The sequence below is a fragment of the Nicotiana attenuata genome, unplaced genomic scaffold (assembly GCF_001879085.1).
Source record: "Nicotiana attenuata strain UT unplaced genomic scaffold, NIATTr2, whole genome shotgun sequence".
In the NCBI taxonomy this organism is placed as follows: Eukaryota; Viridiplantae; Streptophyta; class Magnoliopsida; order Solanales; family Solanaceae; genus Nicotiana; species Nicotiana attenuata.
In genome coordinates, this window is record NW_017671386.1 from 70,905 (window position 1) to 85,325 (window position 14,421).

The following is a 14,421-nucleotide window of genomic DNA, read 5'->3' on the forward strand; positions in this document are numbered from 1 at the left end:
GTTTCTGCACATTTATTTCTGTTATATCTGTTGCGGTTGAGTTTGTCACTACCTTTAAGTCTAAAGTTTGGACTTGTTACTTACTGAGTTGGTGTACTCACGTTACTCCCTGCACCTCGTGCGCAGATTCAAGCGATACCTGTCGCAGTGACGGTTGCTGATTGAGGTTCCAGAGTTTGGAGACTATCGAGGTAGCTGCATGGCATTCGCGGGCCTTGATTCTCCTTTTTTATCTTTTGTTGTATTTTTAGTTTATTTCTCTAGACACTGTAGTGGACTGTATTCTGATCTAGACGCTCATGTACTTGGTGACACCCCAATTTTGGGCTGGATTGTATCGTATATTGGGATTTCTTATTTTTCAAACACTTTTCTTTAAATAATAAATGCTTCCATTAATGTTTTCAAACTTATTGTTGTTGTGTTTGGTTTGTTGAGTTGAGGCTGGCCTAGTTCCACGATAAGCGCCATCACGACGGTTGATTTTGGGTCATGACATTTTCTAACTGAATCTAATCCTTTGTGGATTGTAAACTCAGGAGCAACGGATCACATAGCCTGGCAACGTAGTGCCTTTATTGAATTTCAGCGAGTTCCATATGGAGCAAAGTGGATATAAGTGGGCAATAGCAATAAAGTTACTATTGAAGGGATCAGTACATGCAAGTTAGTCCTCCATGGTGGTCAAGACCTAATACTAAATGATATTCTCTTTGTACCAACAATTCACCGGAATGTTATTTCAGTTTCAACTTTGCTTAAGCTAGGATTTGAGTTGTTTTGTCATACAATTCTGCCAAGTTGACTTTTGGTTCAACTTTATTTGGTTTTGGTCACGGGATCGGAGGTTTAATCATCATGGATTCGGATTATGATTCATTTAATAATAATGCCAGTTTTTCTATGTCTGTTTCTTCACATAAATATGATAGTGATGTAAATATATGGCATGCTAGACTTAGTCATATTGGCCAACAAAGAATGCAAAGGTTATCAAAATAAGGTTTGCTTTCCAACATTGAACATGTGAATTTGTTCACTTGTGAAAATTGTCTAGTTGAAAAATCTGTAAGAAAATCTTTTGGTCAGGCGACTAGAGCTGAATATCCTTATCCATTCAGACATATGTGGGCCTATGAATGTTAGGGCTAGGGATGGAACAAGTTATTTCATCACATTTATTGATGACTTTACCTGTTTCAGTTATGTCTATTTAGTTTCCCACAAATCAGAAGCAATAAGTTGCTTCAAACGCTATATGAGCTTAGTGAAAATCAATTAGACAACAAGATAAAAGCTCTTCGAACTGACTGTGGTGGTGAATACTTATCAACCCAGTTTAATAATTTATGTGATGAAAAAGGAATAGTTCATCAATTGACTATCCCAAATACTCCACAACAAAATGGTGTTGCGGAGAAAAGAAATAGAACGCTCCTAGAGATGGTTAGGTCAATGATGACATAAGCTAAACTCCCAATTAGTTACTGGGGTGATGCATTGCTACTTCCTCATATGTACTTAACCAAGTGCCTACAAAATCAGTTAATACTACTCTATATGAGTTATGGAATGGAAGACAACCTGACCTGAGTGTATCAAAACCTTGGGGTTGTGCGGCCTATACACATGATTCGTCTCACAAATATGGCAAAATTAGGCCCGAGGGGAAAGAAAAGTATCTTTATAAGATACTCTGAAACTTCAAATGGTTATGTGTTTATAGGTCAGCAATACAGAGTGTAACTGAGTTTGAATCACCAGATGTCATATTCTTAGAGGATGAGTTCCCTAAGAAGGGAGAGGTAGGTCAAGACCTAACCTTATTAGAGATAATGGATCAAGAAGTACAAGGATCACTTCATTCGAGTGGGAGAATTTTAGCAGATGATGAATTAGTTTCTCATCAATGACCTCCTTCATCATCAGATGCAAATGAAAGTAATCTTTCTACATTTAGTGGAAGTGACCAAATAGATCTTGTTCCAAGTGGGAGCGAAATGGTCACAGATCTCTTTCCAAGTGGGAGTAGGGTGAATGTTCTTGATCCGAGTGGGAGCAACATTGATCCAAATGGGAACAATGATGAATCACAAATAAGACATGGTTCTTGTAAAAATATTCCCTGCTGACGATTTGATATTGAAGGCGGTGAACTATTTATGATACTCCTACAAGAAGAAAACAAGCCTAAAATGTAAAAGAGGTTCTCTCATGCCCTTCTAAGGATAAATGGACAAAAGCAATGGAAGATGAACTGTATTATATGAGAGTCAACAATGTCTGGGAACTAGTTGGCTTCCCTGACGGACGCAGAGCAATTGGGAACGCGATAAATCTAAACACATTAAAGAGATGTGAATCCGCCTGTCCAACAGATTTTTTGAGTGTCCGAGTTTATTTATGGCATGAAACAACTTGCAGTATGGGTCTAGCTTATTGATACGTTCGAGAAAACTCTACTTGAATCCATTTAATTTTTTTTACTGACAAACCTGTGCTCGAAAATAAAAATATTTTGAGCACGGGTTTTTATGGTCCATTGCCCTATGAAGACTCGCTTTCGCTACGGCTCCGGTGGGTTCCCTTAACCAAGCTACTGCATATGAGTCGCCGGCTCATTCTTCAGCAGGCAGCCCTGGCTCCTCCTACTGCTTGGGAGCTTACGGTTTCATATTCTATTTCACTCCCCGATGGGGGTTCTTTTCACCCTTCCCTCTTTTGCGCGTAAATCATAAACAGACAACTTACTTGTTCTTCGTAGAGGAAGCGAAAATGGATGAACCGCGACTGAAATTACTGGTCGATGGTGGTTGTCACGTTGTGACGGAGCAACCTCCTATACCACACTCCAAACCTATATTGGATTGAGAGAGAGAGAGAGAAAAGAGCGTGAAAAAATACTGCGTTTTCAATAGTTTTTTTATTTTACACTATCTATATACTTATATAGAGAATATTAAGGTTAACTAATAATCCCATTGGGACTTAATGCACCTTTTATGGGCGGACCCAAAATTCCTACATTTTTTATGTTGGGAATCGTTAAAAATTATTTTTCTATTTAAGTTAGGAATGGTCGATATGAATGTTTGACTCCAATTTTTCATCAATGTTCCAAGATAAGGCCACGTGCATAAATACACAAATACCAAGGCTACAAACACATTCCTGGACAATTTGTTCAAAGCTACAATAATTGATGAATTCGAAGATCTCTCTTCAATTTCCACCTCTAAGATTGCTTTCTCTTTAGAATTCATATAGATAATCATTTCTTTAAATTTCAAGTTATGTAATTTATTTTTGTCCTTTTTTTTTTCTAATTTGTTAGCAATTTGGAGGACTTCTTTGGTGTATGATTATTTCCTCAACAGATCAAAATGTATGATTTTCAGGAGTTTAAATTTGTTTAACCTTTTTATTTGCTATTCTATCACTCATAACTTAATAATATTGATTTAATTTTTAAATTAAAATTATATTTACTAGCATAGGGTACATGCGCAACACGCGTACCTTAATATTAAAAGCATGAAGTCCCTTAGCAAAATATCGGTCGTCTTTTTTACCCTTTAAAAATAGATTTTAGACTAGACAAAATAGTTATTTAACTATTTTTTAAAAATTCATTAAAATTTGATAATTATTTATTTACTTAATTGAATTATTTACTTAACAATTAAATTTAAAATCAATTAAAAGTTCATCTTAAATAAATCATTTAAAAAGTCAATAATTTGGATTGTCAGGTACAAACTTATCTATGTTTGTGTAAGGCGATTGGCAAATGACATCATAATGGCACCCAATTGTATTCCTAATTAATAACATAATTTTCTAACATTTATGAGTAACTTTTTTGAAGCATAATTTTACTTACCGTTAGTATTTGTAACCAATTACATTAATTTATTCTAATTGTGTAGTAAATCAACTTAAGACGAAAATTAAAAAAATATTAAATATAAAGGAAAATGATGTCTCATCTCTCCTTTAGTTTTGTCGTTTTTGATCTATCTATACTATTAAAACTGATCGACCTTTTCATCATCTAAAAAACAAATTATATTGGACACAATTATTACTTAATTAGCATTACCCAATATTAGGACGTTGAAATTACTTAAAGTTTTATCTATTAGATTTTTTTATTTGAACTATGTAGAGTTTCATAATATTTAGGAATTTAATCCTAGCGAAATCACTTATAAAAGTCGAGTAAGTTAATTTTCGCAAGAATTCATAATTTTAAAATAGTTATTTCATCGGAACAACACAAATCCATTTGATATTAGAAGTCTTCTATTACATGATACCAAAAAATTTTTGAGTTGATCTTCTACGGGAGGAACTCGCTCACAGTTGAGACGAAGATTTTATGACAGAAGTTATATGGAATTGAATGAAAGTTCAATATTAATACGTATGAGAATATGTTGTAGGCATTCCACAGAGATAAATATGTTAAAAAGCATGTTGTAGATATTTCACTGAATCATTAATACGTGAAAACCTTTTGGTTCTTGCAATATCCTTTACTGTTCTTGCACATTTAATTAAATATGCAAGGCATTGCTTACTAGGGTATTTTCTACTAAAATATTCTACTATAAGATAGTTGTTCTTTACGAGGTCTTGACCAAATACATCCTTATATTTCTTTAATCCAAACTTTCACTATGTTCTTATAACATTTTATTTAAAACAAAAAAGAAATACATTGAAATTCATGGGAGAAAAATGAACACAAACCAATACAATAATGAAGAATAGTTCGACAAATGATTGAGGTATAAGAGGAAACAACAATATTGCGCCTTCCACAAAGTTAAAAGATCAAGACGTCGATCTATCCCCAAGTTGAAAATGAAATGCCACTCTTAGTGTCTTACCAAGAACTTTCACCAATAACAGTTAGTATTTAGTAGTTTCTAATAAGGTGAGGTCCAAAATCATAAAATTAAATTTTCACATAAAGAAAGATTATCTGGCTCAAAATTGCAATTTGCATGGAGCTGAATCAGAAAGACAAGATTGAAAAGGGAAGCACAATTTCACACCAACTAGATTACAAGAAATCATAACTAACATCACACAAATAAGCAGACGATATTTTATAGGCAAAATACCTTAAAATCCCCCTAAACTTGACACGGATTATTAGTTACAGCCTTAAACTATTCGTGGTCTTAATTACCCCCCTCAACTTGGTCTTTTGAGAGTCATTATCCCCTGAACGCTGATGCGGTAAAAAGTGTGGGTGCACTCGCCTGTCACGTGGATTTTTCTGTATATGTGGCATTTTTTTAAAAAATAAAATATATTTTTACCTTTTTAAGAATGTTACTTTTTTAGATAATTTTTTGCGAATAATTTATACTAAAATTTGGATATGACTTAAAAATAATAAAGTTTTAGTTAATATTTTTTTGAATTTGACCTGAAAATAAAGATTTATACAATTAAAATAAATAGTCAAGACATCTAAAAATTTATAAAAAATACATAGTTTGAAATTAATTATTTTGGCTATAATTTTTTATATAGCTCTAAATTACGGTGCTCTATTTTTTTTTTTTATTTATTTTTTTTTTACATATTTTACCTAAAAAAGTAAAAATATACATTTGAAATAAATAGTCATTGCATTAAAAGAAGAAATAAAAAGAGTGTACAATTGCAAGAAATTACAAGTGCAATTGTACACTCTTTTTGTTTCTTCTTTTGATGCAATGACTATTTATTTCAACTATGTATTTTTTATAACTTTTTAGATGTCTTGACTATTTATTTCAATTGTATAAATCTTTATTTTCAGGTCAAATTCAAAAAAAAGATTAACTAAAACTTTATTATTTTTGGCCAAATAAAAATATTTAGCCTAAATAAAGTAGTTATATCCAAGTTTTATTATAAATTTTATTCGAAAAAAATTATCTAAAAAAGTAACATACTTAAAAAGGTAAAAATATATTTTATTTTTCAAAAAAAAATGCCACGTATACAGAAAAATCCACGTGGCAGGCGAGTGCACCCACACTCTTTGCCACATCAGCATCCAGGGGGTAATGACTTTCAAAAGGCCAAGTTGAGGAGAGTAATTAAGATCACGAATAATTTAAAGATGTAACTAATATTTCGTGTCAAGTTTAGGGGGGGTTTAAGGTATTTTGCCTATTTTATAAAAGCAAACTGCGCCAATTACTAATCAAAATAATTAGGGGCATTTTCATTTATACCCGCTTTTTGTGACACATTTTAACCTGTGCCCGCTTTGCAAAAAAAATTGCAAGCGTACCCGCTTTTTCACATAACTTCAGCACACGGGGTGAAGTAGCAAAGGCAATCACGCAAAACTTCAGCATTTTAGTAGCTGGGCCTGAAGTTCAGCTCTAGAGCTGAAGTTTTTGTGTTGTAACTGGGAAACTTCAGCTCTAGAGCTGAAGTTTTTGTGTTGTAACTGGGAAACTTCAGCTCTTGAGCTGAAGTTTTTGTGTTGTAACTGGGAAGAGCTGAAGTTTTTGTGTTGTAACTGGGAAACTTCAGCTCTAGAGCTGAAGTTTTTGTAGAGCTGAAGTTCCATTTATCTCTTCCATTTCCTTGCACCATATTACAGAAAATTTCAGTCAGATTTAGGAGGTATTGCAGCAACCATTTGGGTATTAGCTTCTTGATTTTATCACACCCGAAAAGTTCAAGGCGACGGAGATGGAAAAAGTCCCAGCTGAAGGCAAAAAATCTCCTAACTCCATCTTAACAAGACCAATGAATCCTTTTGAGTGATGCAAACTCAATTCCTCAAGATACGTGAGTTCAGGAGGTGCCAACATTCCATCACTTACTGAGTTACGTAACCTAATTAAGAACTCTATACCATTACAATAGTGAATTCCAATTTTCCTCATCTATTACCACATAAAGATTAAAATTGAAAAAAAAAGGTTAACTTTTGGACTAAAACTAATAACTGGAAAAAAAGAAGAAGAAGAAGAAAACGAAGGAGGAGAAGGAGGAGGAGAAAGGAGCTGGAGTTTTTTAAAAAGTGGGTACAAGTTAAAAGTTTTAAAAAAAATGGGTATAAGTTAAATGGGGGCGACCAAATAGGACGCCCCGTGCAATTTTTACAAATAATTATATGGCATACCGGTATAACTATATACAAAGTCTCATACATAAGTCTTTATCTCACAATTTCAAATATTTTCTCTTCGCAGGACCGAAAGATAAATATTATGCCTTAGCTCAAGCAAAATAGTCAACATGCACTTCTTTACCTATAAAACTTGTAACTAAAGTAGATCTATTTTAATTAAATAAGATCTGGAAGTGAGTATATTATCAAATACCCAAACAACTAACCTAGGAATATCACAAATCAATCATATAAAAAGCAGAACCTTTTCTTTTATGAAGAAACGTGTGAAATATACTCATTTTTTAGATTGGGCCCGTGCTAGTCACGAGCCTACCATCATCTAGTATCGTTCCTTAATAAAAGTCCAAATAATTAGATATGTGGGAGTATAATTTTGTAAAATTTATATTTATTGATATGAGACGCTATAAGACACGTAAGCCCTTCTCCCAATTCATGAATTCATTGATTACCAAATAACCACCAGCCGCTGTAAATTAGCCGTTTGTTTCATCTTTTTCTTTCTCCACCCCTACTTCAGTGGAACTCATTCGTTCACCCATATTGGAATGTCTGTTCAATGATAACCCCTTTTAAGGTTCTTTAGTATTTCAATTTTTCTAGATACCTACGGCAGCGGAGGATGTGGGTTTTCTTGCTTGGTCTTCTTTATCACTGTAGAAATCACTGGGTCGCCTGCTCATTTTGTAAAAAAATTTATTTTTATTTTAACAAGTTATTGGATATTCAAATTATGAAAATTTAAGCTTGGGGTATAGTTTAAAAGCCTACCTGCATCTTTCCTCTGGCGAACTCCTAGCTTCTTCTTTCTCCGGCGAAATTGATTGGTAAGTTGCATTCATGTGTGTATCTCCATTTCTCTATATGGTTTACATGTTTTGATTCAGTTCTTGCAACCCGTCTTTGTAATTTGAATGAATTCTTTTGTTCTGTGAAATTTGATTTGCTTGAATTCCTTTGAAAGGAAATTTGATAGATCTTTCTGTTGTCTCAATGGGTTTTCTTGAATTTACATGTTGTAAATGATAAGCTAGAGAGTCAAGTTGTTGAGATTAAGGTGAAGGTTTTTGGTATAGAATCCGGGTATTAAGTGATGTGAGAAACTGTTTTGATGTTATTCCTTTAAAGAATCTTCACTTGATTTTCGAGCATGGCATGCTCATTCATGTACCAGAAAGTATGATAAGCCAAAAATTCTTACAAATTGCCTAATCTTACTCACTTGTGGGGAATGCTTACATTTTTCTTTTCTTTTCAAATTGTAAGCATTCCCCTCAAGTCTGCGCCAAATGAAGGAAAAAAAGGGTTATTTCAGTTTCTGGTGTTTGCCACTGCCCCTTGCTCGTAGAAATACCTTAGTCGAATAGGTAGTCCATATTTGAGTTGTAAAAAGTTGAAGTTCTATTCTTGTTCTCTTGACATTGTATAGGCTTGATTGTATTGCTTCGATCTGAAAATGAACAAAAGAATGATGTTACACTTTGACATACCAATAACCCAAAGATCAGATGAGTTACTCATTGCTTTCTACTTTTCCAGATACTGTAAAAGTGTGATCTGCTTTTTACAAGAGGACCATGCTACGCCAACTTCATCAAAAATTGAGGGGTAGAAAGGTGATTGTTACCCGAATGTATAGTTCTAAAGAATCAATGGAAGACAAACTCGATCCGCTGAATAGGCTTTGTAAAATTATGATGTCTTGCCCAAAATTGGGCCTTGACACAGAGCTTGACCAAAGTGGGATTAGAATTTCATCAGAGATGCTTGACGATGCCCTTAAGAGATTTGAGAATGCTGGAATGCTTGCATATCGTTTATTTGAATGGGCTGGGAAGCAACATAATTATGAACATAGCACGAGATCCTACCACATCATGATTGAATCTCTTGCCAAGATAAGGCAATATCAGATTATGTGGGATCTTGTAAATAAGATGAAAACCAAGGGAATGCTTAATATTGAGACTTTTTGCATAATCATGAGAAAATATGCTAGGGCGCAAAAAGTAGAGGAAGCTGTTTACACTTTCAATATCATGAACAAGTTCGACGTGCCCTCTAACCTGGCCGCTTTTAATGGCTTATTGAGTGCTCTATGTAAATCAAAGAATGTGCGAAAAGCTCAGGAGATTTTTGATAGTAAGAAACATGAATTTGTTCCTGATTCAAAAACTTATAGCATATTGATTGAGGGGTGGGGAAGGGCTCCCAATCTGCCTAAGGCAAGGGAAGTTTACAGGGAAATGATTGAGGTGGGCTGTAATGCTGATATTGTGACTTATGGGATCATGGTTGACATCCTTTGCAAGGCTGGCAGGGTCGACGAGGCCGTTGCAATTGTCAAGGAGATGGAGTTCAGCGGTTGCAGGCCAACATCTTTCATTTATAGTGTTTTAGTTCATACATATGGGCTGGAAAATCGGATTGAAGATGCGATAGATACATTCCTTGAGATGGAAAAAAATGGAGTTGAGGCTGATGTAGCTGTATATAATTCTCTAATTAGTGCTTTCTGTAAGGTAAATAAATTCAAAAATATCTATAGGGTTCTAAATGACATGCAATTGAAAGGGGTGACCCCCAACGCAAGGACTTGCAATATCATTCTGAGTGGCTTGATTGCTCGAGGTGAGACTGATGATGCTTTTAAGGTTTTCCGCAGGATGCTCAAAATTTGTGATCCTGATGCAGACACGTACACTATGATGATTAAGATGTTTTGCGAGAGGAATGAGCTGAAGATGGCTCATAAAGTATGGAAATATATGAAACGCAAGCAATTTGTTCCAAGCATGCACACCTTTTCTGCATTTATTAATGGGCTGTGCGACAATGCTGATGTTTCAAGGGCCTGTGTGTTGATGGAAGAGATGATAGAGAAAGGAATGCGTCCTGGTAGGATGACATTTGAAAAATTAAGGCAATTACTTCTCAAGGAAGGGAGAGAAGATGTACTTGAATTCCTTCAGCTGAAAATAAATCTTATGGTCAGGGAGCCCTTGTCTGATTAAGAAACTATCTGTAACGAATCTGACTATTCCTGATTAAGATTTGCAGTTGCCGAATCTGAGATCTAGAGTCAGAATATCAAAGTGCCTTGAACTGCTTCAGAGCAGAAAAGATTTCCAGGTCACATAACAACCGAGCTTGCTAAGGACTTCATCAGTGAGACTTATTCGGAGAGCTTTGCAAACTTTAAGTTGGGAAAATAAGGCCAGTCCTCGTAAAATACTATAGTGTAGAAAAGGTATAGAGTATAATACAACTCTTAGCTTCTCTTTGTTGTTGCTGAACTTGATTTCTCTAACTATATTTACCTCTTTTGGGTGCAGTTAGTTCCTTCCCTTTTTCAGATAACTTTTAAAAGAAACTTTAGCAAGAAAAAGATGCTTCATACAAGTGGTCTAAAAGCCAAGCACAAGGTCAGCATGCATGTAACGATACAGTTAGTTTTGGTGCCTTCTATCTATATGCTAATGCATACCATGGTTTTGGTGGGTTATTGGTTCTCAGGTCACATATCCCATCTTCTGCATGTGTTATTTCTCTGCTGGATGTTTTCTTGATTTTTCATTCGCTGAAGAAAGGACAAAAACCATCTCATTTTGAAATTTGAGTTAAGACACATAAGAAATGAAGCTTTATACTAAAATTAATGTATTTATATTTCACGGTGGAGAGCTCTAATAATTTGTTTCTTTTCTCCTGAAAACTTCAATTTACCCCTTTTTCTAAATTGTCAAAGGTACTTGTTTGATTGTGTCTTACCACTTCTTGTTCTATTGGTTCCGTGAAGTCAGTTTCTGCTGCTGCTGCTACGAATTCTCTTCTTCACGTTTCCTTTGTGCCTTTTCTCATTCTTTTTTCTGTCGAGGATCTTCAATCTGTATATTGTGCTCAGCCAACATGGGACTAGTTCAGTGCCTCTTGCAAAGAACTGAACGAACTAATGAAAGAAGTGAGAGAACTAACTGAGGACTAAATCTTCTGCCAAGGGTAATCCTGCTCTATTTTTTTCTTCTACTTGTTACTTGATCCAGTTGATGTACTTTTATCCTAGTCTCAGCCTAGACTTTTTCTATCTGCTAACCTTCTTTTTCCTTTCCTTTTTATTCTTTCCGCACCCACTCTCTCTCTTTCTCTACTGATCGTGTCTGTTGCAAATCAGCAACACTACAATTGTACAGCTAGATCATTTATGAAAGTAATGTATTTATCAATTAATCTTGATTATATTTCTTCATGTTTGTATCGTATATGAGTGGAAGATGTGAGCTGTTTTCTCACATCATATTCCCGTGCAAGCACCTCGGAAGGCCTATCTCTTTACAACCCTGTCAGTAGATGGCCTTGGCTGACCTAGTCCATTCAACTAACTAGCTCGAGGGAAGAACTGCTGAGAACAAGCATAGAAAGACGCTGAGATTTGAAAATGAGCTACCACACTGACCTTCCAGAACAGAACTCTGAGCATATGGCACACAAACCTTTTGTATACTCAGTTTTAATTTTAAAAAGCTGCACTTTTGTTTCCTTCCTCTCCGGCGAGCTATCTCTTGTGTCCGTTGATAAGCTTGGTATACAGGTAGCAGAGATCTTTCATGATACTTAACCCTTACCGTACCTTTGAGCCTCATCGGAACAGGCAGCACTTGAACCGGCAGGTGATGATATTGAACAAATGGAAGTCTGGTCTCTATTCCTTTTGATGATTTGAGCATGTCCCTATGTATATATGCATACATGGAAAATTTTATTTTGTGTCTCATACAACTGACACTAGTTGTATGAGACATCTTTTTTGTCTCACTGTTTTGTGGACCCAGATTTTTGTGGACCCAGAAGTGTAAGATAGGAGTCTACAAATTTTTGAGACAAAAATGAGCCTCACACAACTAATGTAAGTTGTGTGAGACACAAAATAAAACTTCTCATGCATACATGTATTGTATGTGAAACGATAGTTGAGTGTGACTCATATTAAACGAGTTTCGATCTGATCTTGAGCTTTACTTGAATTAGCTTAATTTTGTATAACAAATGCATCTTATAGAATTAAATTGGAAAATGTTTAATTCTTTTAAACTAATTAAGAATTTTGCATGCCACCGAAAAAGCTATGGTGGTTATCGCAGTGGTCAAATGGCCTCATTTTTTTTTTTTAAAGATTAAGACATCTGAATCTGAATACACATTTGAATATTAAGATGTGTATTAAGATTAAAACGTCAGGATCTGAACACACATCTTGTCACGATCAAAATCCCATCGTAAGGGTCGTGATGACAGCTAGTTCCTAAGACTAGGTAAGCTTATCATATAACGACGTCAATCAGATTACAAAAGCTATAAACTTAATAAAAACTGAGAAATATATTAAAACTGCCAAACGTGGATACAATAAGCAATTTCTCAAAATCCAATAATATAGTAATAAGCTCTCCACGAATACATAACAAATCTCGAATAGTACAATACTGTTTGGATTACATAAACAGTAGAGAATAAAGTAAAGATGGTGACTTCGAGGCATGTGAACGGGACAACAGGGATACCTTGAAATCTCCAACCAGTGCTCGTACGTTACCTAACGTTCAGCCCTATCCCAAGAATCTGGATTTGCACAAAGAATGTGCAAAAGCGTAGTATGAGTACACCACAATCGGTACCCAGTAAGTATCAAGACTAACCTCAATGAAGTAGTCAAGACACTCACTAGACAAAACTTGTGCAATATATCAATAGCTAACAACAGAAAGTATACAGAAGCCAATTACTGTAATCTCGTCAAAATAGGCGATAACAACTTAATACAAGTAAATGCTTAGTTCCAACAAGTCATTTATTAGAATCGCACACATAGGGCACCTCGTACCTACGTTATCAATTACCTTCGCACGACAAAGACCTCGTGCCACAACATATACCATACCCACACAACAAAGACCTCGTGCCACAACGTGTATCATACCCGTGTCAGTTACCAATAACATGTTCAAGAGAAATTTATCAAGAATCAAATAAAGTAATGCATAATAACAACTTTCTTTTTATTTCAATCCGTTACGCTTCCAACAACTCAACAGAATATGAGATATCTACTTCATGTAGGTAGATCTATCTTGACAACCAAATCATCAAGTAACAAAAGCATAGAATCACGTAAAAATGCATGTCACACATAAAGAAGTTATAAGCACAAACAAGAATACCCCTTTTCACCACCACACGAACATAATCAGTACAACGCCCCTAAGAAATCACACAACATCCCACAATACCATCCTTATCTCACCGCGTGCGCAACAATAAAGTAAATGCACCCTTGTCTCGCCACACACGTATTAACAATCATCCCACCTTGTCTTGCCACTTGTGCAAACCAGATATAATCTGTCTTGTCTCGCCACATGTGCAATATCAACAATAACAATAGCATGGCAGAAACCTTGTGCAAACACTCGAACAATCCGCCCAACAAGTCCACATGTGCCATAGTCATAACAACACAATATGCCACAATTTTCATCAAGACAAAAACTCACAATCTGCCAACATAGTGTAGAAGGAAAACTCAATAAGGGAATGTGAATGGGTGTTCAACGTATAAACATGAATTCTGCTAATCCAAATAGCAACAGTCTCACAAAATCCCAACTTGGCCAATTAAGGAAATAGAAACCAAAAACATGATCTCTAGCATGGAAGATAAGCTCAAGTAATCGACCGAGCTAATATGCGTAATGCAGAGATCTCTGAATCCCAACAAGGCAATAAGAACAACCTTGGGTCACATCCGGTCATAAATCATACATACGATTGTGTACACACTCGTTACCTCGTATACACATCGTTCACACATATCGCAAATAAGCAATCAAGACAAATTCCTAAGGGGTAATTTTTCCCACACAAGATTATGCAAGATACTTACCTCAAAAGTCCCCAATCAGTATTTCAAAAATGCTTTTCCTTTAAAATTTACCTCCGTTCCGCTCAAATCTAGCCAAAAATAGCTTAATAATATCAAGCATTATCGGAGAAGCCAATTTCTATTAATAAAGTTAATATCTTTACACTTTTCCCAAAAAATTAACAAAAGTCAATCCCGGGATCGCTCGGTCAAAATTCGAATCGACGGGTAGATCTTGATTATCATAAACCCAAGAGTCCAAATATATGTTTGGTTTTCAAATCCGAATCTAAATCGACTCTCAAATTTCAAATTTTTATTTTTCAAAACATAGTCAAAACTTCCC

The 14,421-nt window shown here is 35.2% G+C and overlaps 1 protein-coding gene across 2 annotated transcripts; it reads left to right on the plus strand.

Annotated features, from left to right (window-relative positions):
• The first annotated feature begins 7,542 nt into the window (after positions 1 to 7,542).
• Positions 7,543 to 12,180, plus strand: LOC109207976 (pentatricopeptide repeat-containing protein At1g77360, mitochondrial). Of its 2 annotated transcripts, XR_002065091.1 has the most exons (3): positions 7,543 to 7,986; positions 8,699 to 10,409; positions 10,495 to 12,180. XR_002065091.1 is itself a non-coding variant. In XM_019370974.1 (2 exons), exon 2 carries the CDS (start codon positions 8,737 to 8,739, stop codon positions 10,171 to 10,173), a length of 1,437 nt encoding a protein of 478 aa, XP_019226519.1. In that variant the 5' UTR covers positions 7,543 to 7,986; positions 8,699 to 8,736; the 3' UTR covers positions 10,174 to 12,180. The 2 variants fall into 2 exon arrangements, 1 of the variants encoding a protein (XP_019226519.1); XM_019370974.1 differs by having other exon boundaries at positions 8,699 to 12,180.
• Positions 12,181 to 14,421: the final 2,241 nt, after the last annotated feature.